Below are 14,797 nucleotides of genomic sequence, written 5' to 3' on the forward strand. Positions count from 1 at the left end.
ACGTCAAGCAGTATAAGCCAAGATCGTGGCGATCGGTGTTGTGGTGTGTCGCTCCGACACACAGCAACTCCAATCTAGGTAAAGAGCCTCTGAGGTAGGCTCTTTACTATGTGATCAGCTGTGACCAATCACAGCTGATCACAGGGTGTAACCAGGAAGTGCCTGTGCCAGTGTTATGTCAGGTGCCCCCTATCGAATCGTGCCCATGCATGCGCAGGATGGAGCCGCACTCCAGCTGAGTTGCCGATCAGCTGGAGTGACGTTAATGGTGCACAAACGCACATCGTAGAAGGTATCTCACGATGGGAGATACCATTTCACAGCCACAATTTAAACCTATACAAACAGCGGGGGGGCGTAGTTCTCACATTGCGCCTCGCTGTTGGGGGGCGGCTTTACAATGTGCTGATGGTCCGGTTTCCCCGCTGTTTGTATAGGTTTAAATTGTGAAATGGTATCTCCCATCATGAGATACCTCCTACGATGTGTGCATGCGGCATGGTTACGTCAGCCCAGCCGATCGAAAAATCAGAAGTTGTGCTATGACGTATGGCACATACACTTGTTCGTCCTGGGCACTATTCGATGGGGGGGGGGGGGGGGGCGGGCACTTTTCGTCAGAACACCGGTAAAAGGCTTTCCTCCGTTCATGCTAACAGGGTGAGCCGATCAGCGTCTCTCCTGTCAGAGGGGGGGTCTGAGCTGATAATCAGCGCATTGATTATCAGCTCAGCCCCCATCAGAGGTGCCACCACAGCTGCCAATAAGTGCCCATTAAAGTGACTATCAGTGCCCATGTCCGATGCTAATCAGTACCTCATCAGCCCATTAGTGCCGCTTGTCAGTGCCCATCAGTGCTGCATATCAGTGCCGCCTATGAGTGCCCATCAGTGCTGCAATATCAGTGCCCATCAGCGAAGGTGAAAATAAAAATTTGTAACAGAAACTAAGAAAGATTTTTGTTTTTTAGTTTAGCAAAAAATGAAAACCCCAGAGGTGATCAAATACCACCAAAATAAAGCTCTGTTTGTGGGAAGAAAATAGTAAAATGTTTTGTTTGGGTACAGCGTTGCATGACCACGCAGTTGTCATTTAAAATGTGACAGCGCTGGAAGCTGAAATTTGTCCTGGGCAGGAAGGGGGGAAAATTGCCCAGTATTGACGTAGTCAATTTAGACGTAGTGATGTCATCACTGGGTCTCCTTGCTTCTCTATGTAATGCTGGTGGGAGGGGCTGGCAGGGTTCTGTGCATAGCTTCCTGAGAAGGAAGGGACTCAGGGAGTGCTAAAACTCCAAGTTAGGGGGCGCAAATGACTTGCCTTGCCCCGGGAGCTGACAACCTACGCTACACCACTGACGCTCATTGTGGCCCGCGACCGGTTACTAAGTCGATTAAAGTGGCCCTCGCTCCTCAAAAGGTTGGGCACCCCTGGCCTAGGGTGTCCATCTCTGTGACTCACTTTGCCTCACTGTGCCCATGACTAGACCTACGACCGGCCGGTACCGGGTCCCCAAAGTCACTGGAGAAATGACTGGTTAACATGGGAGTCTATGGAAGGGGTGCCCGGCTTTGAAAAATCGGTGCTCCCCGGCTGTAGGTCCCCCAGACAAGAAACGTTGCACACTTGTAGAGGAAGAGTGGGGCCTACTACCTTTGGTCGACCGGTACCGGGTCCCCAAAGTCCGGGAGATCGGGTGCAAAAACGTGATTTGAGTATAAGCCGAGGGGGCGTTTTCAGCACAAAAAAATGTGCTGAAAAACTTGGCTTATACTCGAGTATATACGGTATATCTGCAGGCTCGTATGACCTTGCTAGTACAGGAGGTCCACCATTTCTGGTAAGGGTGTCCATCTTCCTTTGGTGTATCCCCCAAGGAGTGACTTTCTCTTATCACCCTGGTGGCGGTGGAACTACCTCTCAACGTCTGCATATCTTCATGCAACTTATTTTTTCCATTTTTGAGATTTGGACTTAATATTTATGCTATTTGGACATTTTCTTGTTTCTCTTTTTGTGTACACGGGTTTATTTTTGTTTACACATGCAATTTATATGATCCCCCCATTCATTGCACTTTAGATTCATTTATCATATTATACAGGTTTTGATGCACTGTTTATTATTAGTGCGACCTTCTCCCCCCCCCCCCCCCCCTTTTTTTTTTTTAACATTTTCTCTACATGAATATGACATGTTTGCAGGTGTCGCAGCTTTTCTTCTCACAGAACATTATTCACTTTTAGAGCAGTATAGGTCCTCTTATATTACACACTGTGAGAAGCTGACGGTGTGCAGTACGACAGGGGTTCACTTCCACTTTAATACAGGACTGTGCAAGACTGAAGGGTAGGTCGGAGTTCTCCTTTAAGAGCTCATATACACATCATATTTACCCTGTAGGAGAAAGACTCGTATTCTCTTACCTTCCCGCGGGGTGGAGGGTTGTGACTTTTTGGCGTGTGGATGAACATTATGTTCCTTAGTGGAGGATTCTGGGAGTTTCCAGCTCCAGACACTGGCACTGAGTCGGCTAATAACAGCTTTCCCTTGTGGTAATGTCAGTAATGTCGGGTTTGCTCTCTGCTGACAGTGTACGGATAATAAACGGCTTGTTGTGGTCTCATTGTAGCCATGATTGTGGAGAGGGGAGCCGCACAACTTGTGTTTATTCTCTTAGTATGAAAGTACATATAGGAGAGATTTATGTCCTACAGAGAAATGCTTTTCCTCCCATATCACTGATCCTGAGAAGAAAACAAACCCATCTAATCTCCGCTATCATAAAGACAGAAGCCCTAACCCAATTTCATTTGCTAAAACACTTTGGGAAGTATTTAGAAAAACAATTTGCATGGCAGATTTTCTTCTTTTTTCAAATAACGGGCCAGATTCAGAGAGAGATACGACGGTGTATCTCCTGATACACCGTCGTATCTCAGAGTTAGGCCGGTCGTATCTATGCGACTGCAATTTAAAAATGGCCGCTGGGGGCGTTCTCGCTGATTTACCACGACGATATGTAAATCAGCAAGATACGCCAATTCACGAACATACGCGGGCCCGACGCAGTCACTTTACGTCGTTTACGTAAGCGTTTTCCCGGCGTATACTTACCCCTGCTTCTATGAGGCGCAGCCAATGTTAAGTATGGCCGTCGTTCCCGCACCAATTTTTTTTTTTTTACGTCGATTCACAAAACCACTCGTCGCAAGTTACGCTCACGCCAAAACCAATGACGTCCTAGCGACGTCATTGGGAGCAATGCACGCCGGGAAAATTTGCGTATGGCGCATGCGCAGTTAAATCGGCGCGGGGACGTGCCTGATTTAAATGCTACACTCCCCCTAGCCGCGGATTTCGCCGGGGGATTTAAGATCCGCCGCCGCAAGTTTGGAGGTAAGTGTTTAGTGAATTACCCACTTGCCACTAAAACTTGCGGCGGCGGATCTTAAATCAGATAGATTACGCGGATCTAAAGATCCGCTGATCTATCTGAATCTGGCCCACTGATTTTATTTTATTAATCACTTCCCGCCCGGTCAATAGACAATTGATGTCCAGGAAGTGGTTGTGAAATTCTGACTGGACGTCTATCTATTGACGTCCTGCAGGATTTCATGCCGGCACGCACCCATGGGCGATCGGTGATGCAGGGTGTCAGTCTGACACCTATGAGTGCCCAGTGCCGCCTATGAGTGCCCATCAGTGCCGCATACCAGCGCCGCCCATCAGTGCCGCCTCCACCGGTGCCCATCAGTGCCGCCTCCACCGGTGCCCATCAGTGCCGCCTCAACCGGTGCCCATCAGTGCCGCCTCAACCGGTGCCCATCAGTGCCGCCATATCAGTGCCAGTAATTGAAGAAGAAAACATACTTATTCACAAAAAAAATAACAGAAAAAAATCTAATTTTTTTTTCGAAATTTTCGGTCTTTTTTTAGTTGTTGCGCAAAAAATAAAAATCGCAATGGTGATCAAATACCACCAAAAGAAAGCTCTATTTGTGGGAACAAAATGATAAAAAAAATTGTTTGGGTACAGTGTAGCATGACCGCGCAATTGTCATTCAAAGTGCGACAGCGCTGAAAGCTGAAAATTGGCTTGGGCAGGAAGGTGCGTAAGTGCCTGGTATGGAAGTGGTTAAACATACCAGCAGGTAGATATACAAAAAGTTGACACTATGACGCAGGAACTTTAGCATTACATCAGTACAGCCAGTGTATCGCAGAAGACGTAAAAGGCATATTTTCTTAATGAAAGTGCGTGTACGTTCCTTGTGTGCCAATGGGGCTGAGAAACATTGCTATTTCATGTGCTGGCTGAATGTTTTTATGGATTTTAAAACGGAAAATATCGCATTTGGCCACTAGATGGCGATAAGTACCATGGGAATTTTTTATAATGCTTAACGCCATCTAGTGGCCAAATGTTGTGGCCAGATAAAAACCACAACCAAAAATGCTTGTGAACCTCATGCCGTGTACACACGACCGTTTTTCGGGTTTTAAAAAATGACGTTTTTAAGGGTCTAGAAAAAACAAAGTTTTTTTCAACCCGATCATTTAAACGGCCTTGCCTACACATGATCGTGAAAAAAAAAATGCTCTAGCAAAGCGCGGTGACGTACAACACGTACGATGGCACTATAAAGGGGAAGTTCCATGCAGATGGCGCCACCCTTTGGGCTGCTTTTGCTGATTAAAGCGGGGTTCCAACCACAATTAGCATTTTTTAAATGTATGTCCTTTCATCATCCGTTTTTATAATATAAATCCGCCGCCGCTCCGCATAGTTATTCAAAAAAGATAGTGTATAAAACTATGTCCACACCGTTGCCATTTTGCTTGTGGGCATTGTGAAGCTCACAAGCACTTCCTGGAAGTCTTGGATGGGGAGTGATAATTGGGTAGCGCACTGCATCCTGGGAAATGATGACACACATTTCCCAGGAGAATTTGAGGGAGATGATGTCAGGATCCTAGGTGATTCCAAAGGCAGATTTTGTGGGACTGCATAGCAACAGGCATTTCCAGATGAGTAAAACATTTTTTTTTTTTTCTTTTTTAGGTCTAATGAGCACAATAATGAAAACAATTTTTTAGGATGGAAACTCCACTTTAAGTGTTAGTAAAAGACGATTCGCGCTTTTCAGTCTGTTACAGCGTGATGAATGTGCTTACTCCATTACGAATGTTAGTTTTACCAGAAAAGGCGCTCCCATCTCATAACTTGCTTCTGAGCATGTGCGTTTTTTTCACGTCGTTAAAGCCCACACACGACCATTTTTTATGACGTAAAAAACGACAACGTTAAAAACGACATGAAAAATTAGAGCATGTTCGAAATTTTTAATGGACATTTTTTACTTCATGAAAAATGCTCTGGAGCCCACACACGATCGTTTTTAATGACATTTAAAAAAAAACGTAATTTTTTACAACCCGAAAAACGATCGTATGTACGCAGCATCAGACATGGAAAAATGAACAAAACATATCCCTCTATAGTGTGTACTTGTCTCAATCCAGAGCAATAAAGCTCCATTCACACTTGAACATCAAAGTTGCATGAAAAGTCGTTCCCTATGTTCTCCAATGATAACCATTTATGTGCAAGTTAAAGCGCGGCTCCACTTTTGTTGAGAAAACAACTTTCCACTCTGGGTGATCGATGTACATTGCAAGGATTATAACAACCTCTGTTGCAGATTCCTACCTGAAGAAATCCATGTGTTCTTGTCTGTGCCTCTGTACGAAATGGGTCTAATGGGAGTGGATTCCTAATTATAAGTCAAATTTGGCAGCTGCAGAGCACTAATGAGGAAATCTGCTGGGCCTGCATCCCTTTAGACGTGTTCCTATTGGAAATATCTCACCAAAAATTAAAGTTATGCTGCAGAGGATGCCTGAAATCTGACTGAATCTTAGTGCAGACTTCTGGGAAAATTGGTGAGCCAATCACACAAGCAGGAAATGTTTTGGAGGGGGGGGGGGGGGTGCTGGTCAGTACACACTCTGTATATAGAACAACTCCAGGTAGCCACATGGGCGTCCGCTCCATAGTGCAATGGAATTGCCAGGGAGAGCCAGGAGCAGGACCGGACTGGCCCTGGGGCCGCTTTAAGCGGCGACTGCAGCACTCTCCTCCCTCTGTCCTCCGGCGCTGGTATCGTATGTCACGGAGCTGGGTCTGTGTGCAAGGTCCCGCCCCCCCCCTAGTTCGGCTCATCTGATAGTCTTCTAGTGTTTTTGCCTATCACACGAGCCAAACTAGGGGGGCGGGGACCTTGCACACCGACCCAGCTCCATGACATAAGATACAAGCGCCGGAGGACAGAGGAGGGGAGCGCCGTTTTATATCGTTTACCAGGCCTGTGCATTGTTTGTGCCAACATCTGTTGCCACAGGTAACACTAGACTATTTTCTGATGTGTTTTTAGCAAGTCTGGAAACGCAGAGCAAACACAACACAGAGTTGTAGCCTACGGCATAGTTTCTAGTTGTCCCTTATTTAGAGTGCCTGTCCCTCTTCTGGAATCAAATCCATTTGTCCCTCATTCCAAAAGGTTCCTCTTTTAGACCTGAAATAAATATACTGTCAATATAGTGTAGTGTTTCAGTCAAGGGAAAGTGGTGCAGGGTGCTGTGTAATGTAAAGGGGTCCATAGGTGCGGTGCTGTGTAATGTAAAGGGGTCCAGTGGTGCAGGGTGCTGTGTAATGTAAAGGGGTCCAGTGGTGCAGGGTGCTGTGTAATGTAAAGGAGGCCAGTGGTGCAGGGTGCTGTGTAATGCTAAGGGGTCCAGTGATGCAGGGTGCTGTAATGTAAAGGGGTCCATAGGTGCGGTGCTGTGTAATGTAAAGGGTCCAGTGATGCAGGGTGCTGTGTAATGTAAAGGGGTCCAGAGGTGCAGGCTGCTGTGTAATGTAAAGGGGTCCAGTGGTGCAGGGTGCTGTGTAATGTAAAGGGGTGCAGGGTGCTGTGTAATGTAAAGGGGTCCAGTGGTGCAGGGTGCTGTGTAATGTAAAGTGGTGCAGGGTGCTGTGTAATGTAAAGGGGTCCAGTGGTGCAAGGTGCTGTACAATGTAAAGGGGTCCAGAGGTGTGGGGTGCTGTGTAATGTAAAGGGGTGCAGGGTGCTGTGTAATGTAAAGGGGTCCAGTGGTGCAGGGTGCTGTGTAATGTAAAGGGGTGCAGGGTGCTGTGTAATGTAAAGGGGTCCAGTGGTGCAGGGTGCTGTGTAATGTAAAGGGGTCCAGTGATGCAGGGGGTTGTGTAATGTAAAGGGGTCCAGTGGTGCAGGGTGCTGTGTAATGTAAAGGGGTCCAGTGGTGCAAGGTGCTGTACAATGTAAAGGGGTCCAGAGGTGTGGGATGCTGTGTAATGTAAAGGGATCCAGAGTGCTTTGGATTACGAGCATTCTCCTGGAACGGATTATGCTCGTAATCCAAGGTTCCACTGTATTTGATTTTTCAATCCAGCAGTATATAATGAGTTTGGAAATTGCAGAGAAATGTTAATTAATGCATTACAATTTAATTACACCCATTAGAAACTAGTTTTAGTCGACTAAAATGTGCTGGAAATGTAGTCGACTAAATGCGGCTAAAACTAGAAAAATTACAGAAGACTAAAATGGGACTAAAACTAAAAGGCCATTTTAGTCCTAAGACCAAGACTAAAACTAAATCAAAATTTGCTGCCAAAATTATCACTGGTGACAAACTGACAACACAGCAATGCAATTAGGAGATGGAGACAGAGTGTTGTCACCTAATAATAACAGGAGGAGCCTGAAGAGGGACAGGATTACAAGGCACGATCATCATTTGTAAATACAAGAGTGCCCCAGGAAAACGTCCCTTATCCATTCAAGATGTAGATAAACAATGCAGCATTTGTAATATGAGGAGAACCTTCTATCCCTTCTTGTCATTCCCTGATCTTCCCCAGCTGAGATCATGACATACACATCCAATCACTACTTCTTATCTCTCTGCAGGATGATTGAAGAGAGCGGAAAGCGGAGGAGGACCATGGCAGAGAAGAGACAGCTCTTCATGGAGATGAGTGAGTACCCCGCTCTGTCTGCCCACCATGTATGTACAGTGCCTTGAAAAAGTATTCATACCCCTTGAAATTTTCTAAATTTAGTCATGTTACAACCAAAAACGTGAATGTATTTTTATGTGATAGACCAACACAAAGTGGCACATAATTGTGACGTGGAAGGAAACTGATAAATAGTGTTCAAAATATTTTACAAATAAATATCTGAAAAGTGTGGGGGGCATTTGTATTCAGCCCCCTTTACTCTGATACCCCTTACTAAAATCTAGTGCAGTGGCCTCCTAACTACGGCCCTGGGGCCAGATGTGGCCTTTTGCTGGCTTTTATCCGGCCCCTGGGACACAATTCCCACCAACTGCATCAATGATGGGGCACAGTTCCTCCCAATAACGGGGCTCGATTTCTCCCCATGACACCAATGATGGAGCAGAATTCCTCCCAATGACAGGGCTCAATTCCTCCCAATGACAGGGCTCAATTTCTCCCAATGATGGGGCATAATTTCTCCCAATGGGACACAAGCCCTCTAAGTGACACCAGTGATGCGGCACAATTACTCCCACTGAGACCAATAATGCGGAATTGTTCACTTCTACTGATGCAGGGACATTTTGGACTTCCGATGATCCGGCCCCCCTAAAGTCTGAAGAACAGTAAACTGGCCCTTTGTTTAGAAAGTTTGGAGACCCCTGATCTAGTGGAACCACCCCTTGAAATTTTCCACTTTTTGTCATGTGACAACCAAAATGTTTTTTATTGGGATTTTATGTGATAGGCCAACACAAAGTGGCACATAATTTGTGAAGTGGAAGGAAAATGATAAATAGTGTTCAAAATATTTAAAAAATAAATATGTGAAAAGTGTGGCGTGCATTTGTATTCAGCCCCCTTTACTCTGATACCCCTAACTAAAATCTAGTGGAACCAATTGCCTTTAGAAGTCACCTAATTAGTAAATAGATTCCACCTGTGTGTAATGTAATCTTAGTATGAATACAGCTGTTCTGTTAAGCCCTCAGGGTTTTTTTTTAGAGAACTTTAGTGAACAAACTGCATCATAAAGGCCACAGATTTTACAAATCTGTGAAAAGTGTGATGTACATTTGTATTTAGCCCCCCTGAGTCAATACTTTGAAGAACCACCTTTCACTGCAATTACAGCTGCAAGTCTTTTTGGGGAAGTCTCTACCAGCTTTGCACATCTAGAGAGTGACATTGTTGCCCATTCTTCTTCTTTTCAAAATATCTCAAGCTCTGTCAGATTGGATGGAGAGCGTCTGTGAACAGCAATTTTCAAGTCTTGCCAAAGATTCTCAGTGTGATTTAGGTCTGGACTTTGACTGGGCCATTCTAACACATGAATATACTTTGATCTAAACCAGGCATGTCCAAAGTCCGGCCCGCGGCCCAGTTTTGAACGGCCCGCCTGGTTATCTAAACATACATATCTTTTGTGGCCCCCGACGATCTCCCAGATCGCCGGGGCCACAAAAGATATACAGTATTTATCGGCGTATCCGTGCTGTGTGTGAGGGGAGCGAGCGCCGCCGAAATAGCCCGAGCCGAGTGTGCTCGGCTACGCTCGCAGTCCCGCCCAGTCCCGCCATTGGACGTGTGTTATGTTCATCATAGGAGCCCAGCCAAGGGGGCGTGACTGCGAGAGGAGCCGAGTACAGCCGAGTGCCCAGGACATCCGGCTCGAAGTATTTTGGCGGGCGGGCGACAACATTTAGAAACGATAACACTTAATTTTTGGGCACAGCTGCAGATGGACACTTGGGACAGGCTGCAATGGTGAGTGCATTCCTGGCAATGGTGGGGCTGCATTCCTGGCAAAGACGGGGCTGCAATCCTGGCAATTGGCGTTCATTCCTGGCAATAGTGGGGCTGCATTCCTGGCAATGGTGGGTGAGTGCATTCCTGGCAATGGTGGGTGAGTGCATTCCTGGCAATAATGGGTGAGTGCATTCCTGGCAATAATGGGTGAGTGCATTCCTGGCAATAATGGGTGAGTGCATTCCTGGCAATAATGGGTAAGTGCATTCCTGGCAATAATGGGTGAGTGCATTACTGGCAATGGTGGGTGCTGCATTCCTGGCAATTGGGGGTCTGAAGATAGGTACTGACCCTTATTTTGCTTCACAGTTCTTTATTTAAAATTATTTTATTTTTTTCCTGAAACTTCCCTCTTAAAGTTAAGGTGCGTGTTATACGCCAATAAATACGGTACATCCAAATAACAGGCCTGAGCTCATCTATTTACTCACACAGCCACAAAGGCAAGATAATTCTTGTTGGGCAGTGTATTAGTGCTCGAACGAACACACTTAGACCGAATTTTAATGGTTCAAAAAATGTCAGACAAAATGGTCGGCCCTTACGCATGTTCACTTAATCAAATCTGGCCCTCCTTGAAAAAACTTTGGACACCCCTGATCTAAACCATTCCATTGTAGCTCTGGCTGTATGTTTAGGGTCATTGTCCTGCTGGAAGGTGAACCTCCACCCCAGTCTCAAGTCTTTTGCACACTCTAAAGCCCAGTACACGCGGTCGGTTTGTCTGATGAAAACAGACCGATGGACTGCTTTCATCGGACAAACCGATCGTGTGTGGGCCCCACCGGTTTGTTTTTCCCATCGGTGAAAAAAAATAGAACATGTTTTAAAATTTTCCTATGGATAAAAAACCGATGGAAAAAAATGATCGTCTGTGTGGAAGTCCATCGGTCAAAACTCCACACAATCGACGCATGCTCGGAAGCATTGAACTTCATTTTTCTCAGCACGTCGTAGTGTTTTACGTCACCGCGTTGGACACGGTCGGATTTTTGACCGATGGTGTGTAGGCAAGACTGATGAAAGTCAGCTTCATCGGATATCTGACAAAACAATTAATTGGATTAGATTCCATCAGATATGTGATCGTGTGTACAGGGCTTAACAGGTTTTCTTCTAAGATTGCCCTGTATTTGACTCCATCCATCTTCCCATCAACTCTGACCAGCTTCCCTGTCCCTGCTGAAGAAAAGCATCCACACAACATGATGCTGCCACCACCATGTTTCACGGTGGGGATGGTGTGTTCAGGGTGATATTCAGTGTTAGTTTTCCCCCACACATAGCATTTTGCTTCTAGGCCAAAAAGTTAAATTTTGGTCTCCTGTGACCAGAACGCCTTCTTCCACATGTTTGCTGTGTCCCCCACATGGCTTCACTCAAACTGCAAGCGGGACTTCTTATAGCTTTCTTTCAACAATGGCTTTCTTCTTCTCACTCTTCCATAAAGGCCAGATTTGTGGAGGGCTCAACTAATAGTTGTCCTGTGGACAGATTCTCCCACCTGAGCTGTGGGTCTCTGAAGCTCCTCCAGAGTTACCATGGGCCTCTTGGCTGCTTCTCTGATTAAAGTGGTTGTATACCCTGTACAACCACTTTTCCCTACAGGTAAACCTATAATAAGGCTTACCTGTAGGTACTAGAAATATCTCCCAAACCTCTACGGTTTAGGAGATTTTCGCCATAAAAGCCGGCGCCAACATAATCCGCGCATGCGCACTAATGAGAGGGCACGATCCGTGCCGTTTCTATAGTGCCCGTCGGCTCCCTCGCGCATGCGTGGGAGTGACGTCATGTGACTCCGGCCAATAGCAAAGCTGGAGTCCACGGCCCCGGAAGAAAGAGGTGTTGAAGATGGACGCGATGAGAGAGAGGGGACATCGCTGACATTGCGGACTTCTTCTGCAGTAAGTGGCACATAATGGTCTAGTATGCAATGCATACTAGCCTATTATGCTTTTACTTTGCAGGGAACAAAGAGGAAGTAAAACCCATCAGGGTTTACTTCCTCTTTTAATGCTCCCCTTGCCCGGCCTGTCAGTTTAGGTGGACGGCCATGTCTTGGTAGGTTTGTAGCTGTCCCATACTCCTTTCCATTTTCGGATGATGGATTGAACAGTGCTCTGTGAGATGTTCAAAGCTTGGGATATTTTTTTTTTAACCTAACCTCTCTTTATACTTCTCCACAACTTGTATCCCTGACCTGTCTGATGTCTTCCTTGGCCTTCATGATGATGTTTGTTCACTAAGGTTCTCTAACAAACCTCTAAGGGCTTCACAGAACAGCTGTATTTATACTGAGATACAATTACACACAGATGGACTCTGTTTACTAATTAGGTGACTTCTGAAGGCAATTGGTTCCACTAGATTGTAGTAAGTGGTATCAGAGTAAAGGGGGCTAATACAAATGCACGCCACACTTTTTACATATTTATGTGTAAAATATTTTTAAAAATATTTATGATTTTCCTTCCACTTCCCAATTATGTGCCACTTTGTGTTGGTCTATCACATAAAATCCCAATAAAATACATTTGGTTGTAACGTGCCAAAAAGTGGAAAATTTCAAGGGGTATGAATACATTTTCAAGGCTCTGTATGTCAAACCCATACTGACCATTAAAGCGGTGGTTCCGCGGGATATCGTGTTTTTTTTTTTTCTGTAATCTACAGGGCGTACCTCTACTCCCGCACTAACAGGGTGTCCCAGTCCTTAGGCCGACCGAAGCGCTGTAATACAGTAAATTAGATGTTATATTCCTAGGCGATGGACGTTTCCATCTTACCTGAGGGCAGTGTGAAGCCGACAGGGTCTTCTTCCGAATGGCCTCCCAGCATTCACCGCTCGATCCCGCGCATGTGCAGTGTTGACAGCGAGCGTCGCCGTCAACACTACATGGTTGCGATTACAGCACAGCGCGTCGACGGAGGAGTTCCTGAATTCGATTGACAGGACGGGGGAGAATGGACGTACACGCCCATTCCCCCGTGGGGGATTTTGATTGACAGCTCGTAAAAACCAGCTGCAAACGGGTAAGGAGGACTCATTATCTTTGCAAAGCATTTGAATAGATAAGATGTCTTAAAACAGGGTGAACCACCGCTTTAAATACACGTTTTTGATCCATTGAAGTCTATGGAACCAAAAACCAGAAAAAAGTCCCTGGCTCTTTTCCATAAAATGCACAGATGTGAACTACGTCCATAGGAAGCCATGTTATATGGACTGTAGTGTGTTTTTTCAAAACTGAAAATGCACTAAAAAATGCATAGGTGTGACCCAGGCCTTAAATCAAAAGCATTCCTAGATCAGGGGTCTCCAAACTATGGACTGCAGTTGTTCAGGAACTACATTTCCCATCATGCTTAGTCATGTCTGTGAATGTCAGTGTTACAATGCCTCATGGGACATCTAGTTCTGCAACAGCTGGAGGGCTGTAGTTTGGAGATCCCTGCCTTATAATAATTGTAAGGCTGACCATAGATTAGGTCATTTTCTTTCCTTCAACCATAGGCTCAAGCATAGGTTGAAGGAAAGGAAACCACTCGATTGCCACATTAACACTATTGCATTCTGACAGTGGGCGATTTCCCCACCATCAGATTACAATGGTCACTGCTGGCGACCGTAGCCACCAGCAGTAATTGGATGGAAAAAACCTGACAGGCTGGCTGTACTGAAGTTGATCGCTAGATCGACTTCAGTACAACCAGCCTGCCTATAGATGGATCGAAATATATAAACCCCCAACCAAGCACAAATTGGGACTTTTTTTCATCATGATTTGGGACTTTCTAATCATAAGTACTCTAGTGAATTAATATTCAGCTGGTTCCTGCTGAACCAGCGAATTTCAATCTGTCTATGGCCGGCTTTACAGTTCCTAGTCTGCTTACATTGACGCTTAACTAAACTGTCAAGGCAACAAATGGTTGGAGTCATAACTGATCACATGTGCAGCACAATGGCACCTGCAGATCAAACAGAGGCTAAGATGGCAGCTTCCTTGACTGGATAGGAGGGTTTAGTTCCACTTTAACTGAATAAAAAATAAGGCCCGTTTTTCATAGTGCTACAGATGCTGCATTTTACATGCCTTATAAATAGGCCAGCTGAGGAATTATGTGTGAAGTAAGCACTAACAAGACATGTCATCTTGCTCATAGCAGCCTATCAGAATCTTCATTTTTCATTTTTACTGAAAGATTGAAAGCTGGGTGCTGTTTGGTTGCTGCAGACGTTCCATTGTTCTATTGATCCTTTCACCTTCGATGGCAGTGAGAACTCCCGGACTGTGAGCAACCCAGACTCATTAAGTGGCAGTTGGTAACGATGGGGGAAATTGACAGTTGGCATTTTCTATTAATATCTGTCTGTTTATATTAGGGGCGCAGAATTTTGATGTGATTCGCCTGTCAACATACCGCACGGCGTGCAAACTTCGTTTTGTACAGAAGAGGTGCAATCGTAAGTGTCTGACTTGGTGCTGCTGGGGATCATTTCTCATTAACTAAAAAGGGTAAAACATATATTTGAGAGTTAAAACAAAGAACATGTTACTTCTGTATTCCTGCTAAAGACATGAAATGTAAACCGAGACCTAAAACCTGTCTATATATTGAGTTGTAAGGTGTAAAACAGTTGTAAGCAATAATATTTTTTTTAAATAATAAATATGTTAATACTTACCTGCTCTGTGCAGTGGTGAACCTCCTCTTCTGGGGTCCCCTGCTGGCAATGTTGGCACCTCCTCTTCTAAGTGTGTGTTCGTAGTAAGCCGCTTGCTATGGGGGCAGACCTGTGGGCTCCCTCGTGAGTTGGGATGTGTGTATCCATAGACACACACATTGTGACTCGGCCCCCCTATAACCCCCCAACACTTTTGCCTC

The 14,797-nt window shown here is 45.4% G+C and overlaps 1 protein-coding gene across 7 annotated transcripts in view; it reads left to right on the forward strand.

Annotated features, from left to right (window-relative positions):
* DTNB (dystrobrevin beta) overlaps positions 1–14,797 on the forward strand; it is a 241,174-nt gene that overhangs the window by 33,386 nt on the left and 192,991 nt on the right. For all 7 annotated transcript variants that reach the window (XM_040348235.1, XM_040348233.1, XM_040348231.1 and 4 more), the window contains exons 2-3: positions 8,001–8,068; positions 14,295–14,375. In XM_040348235.1, coding sequence (XP_040204169.1) covers positions 8,002–8,068; positions 14,295–14,375 — 148 coding nt within the window. In that variant the 5' untranslated portion in view covers position 8,001. The remainder of the gene's footprint in view (positions 1–8,000; positions 8,069–14,294; positions 14,376–14,797) is intronic.

The sequence above is a fragment of the Rana temporaria genome, chromosome 4 (assembly GCF_905171775.1).
Source record: "Rana temporaria chromosome 4, aRanTem1.1, whole genome shotgun sequence".
NCBI lineage: Eukaryota > Metazoa > Chordata > Amphibia > Anura > Ranidae > Rana > Rana temporaria.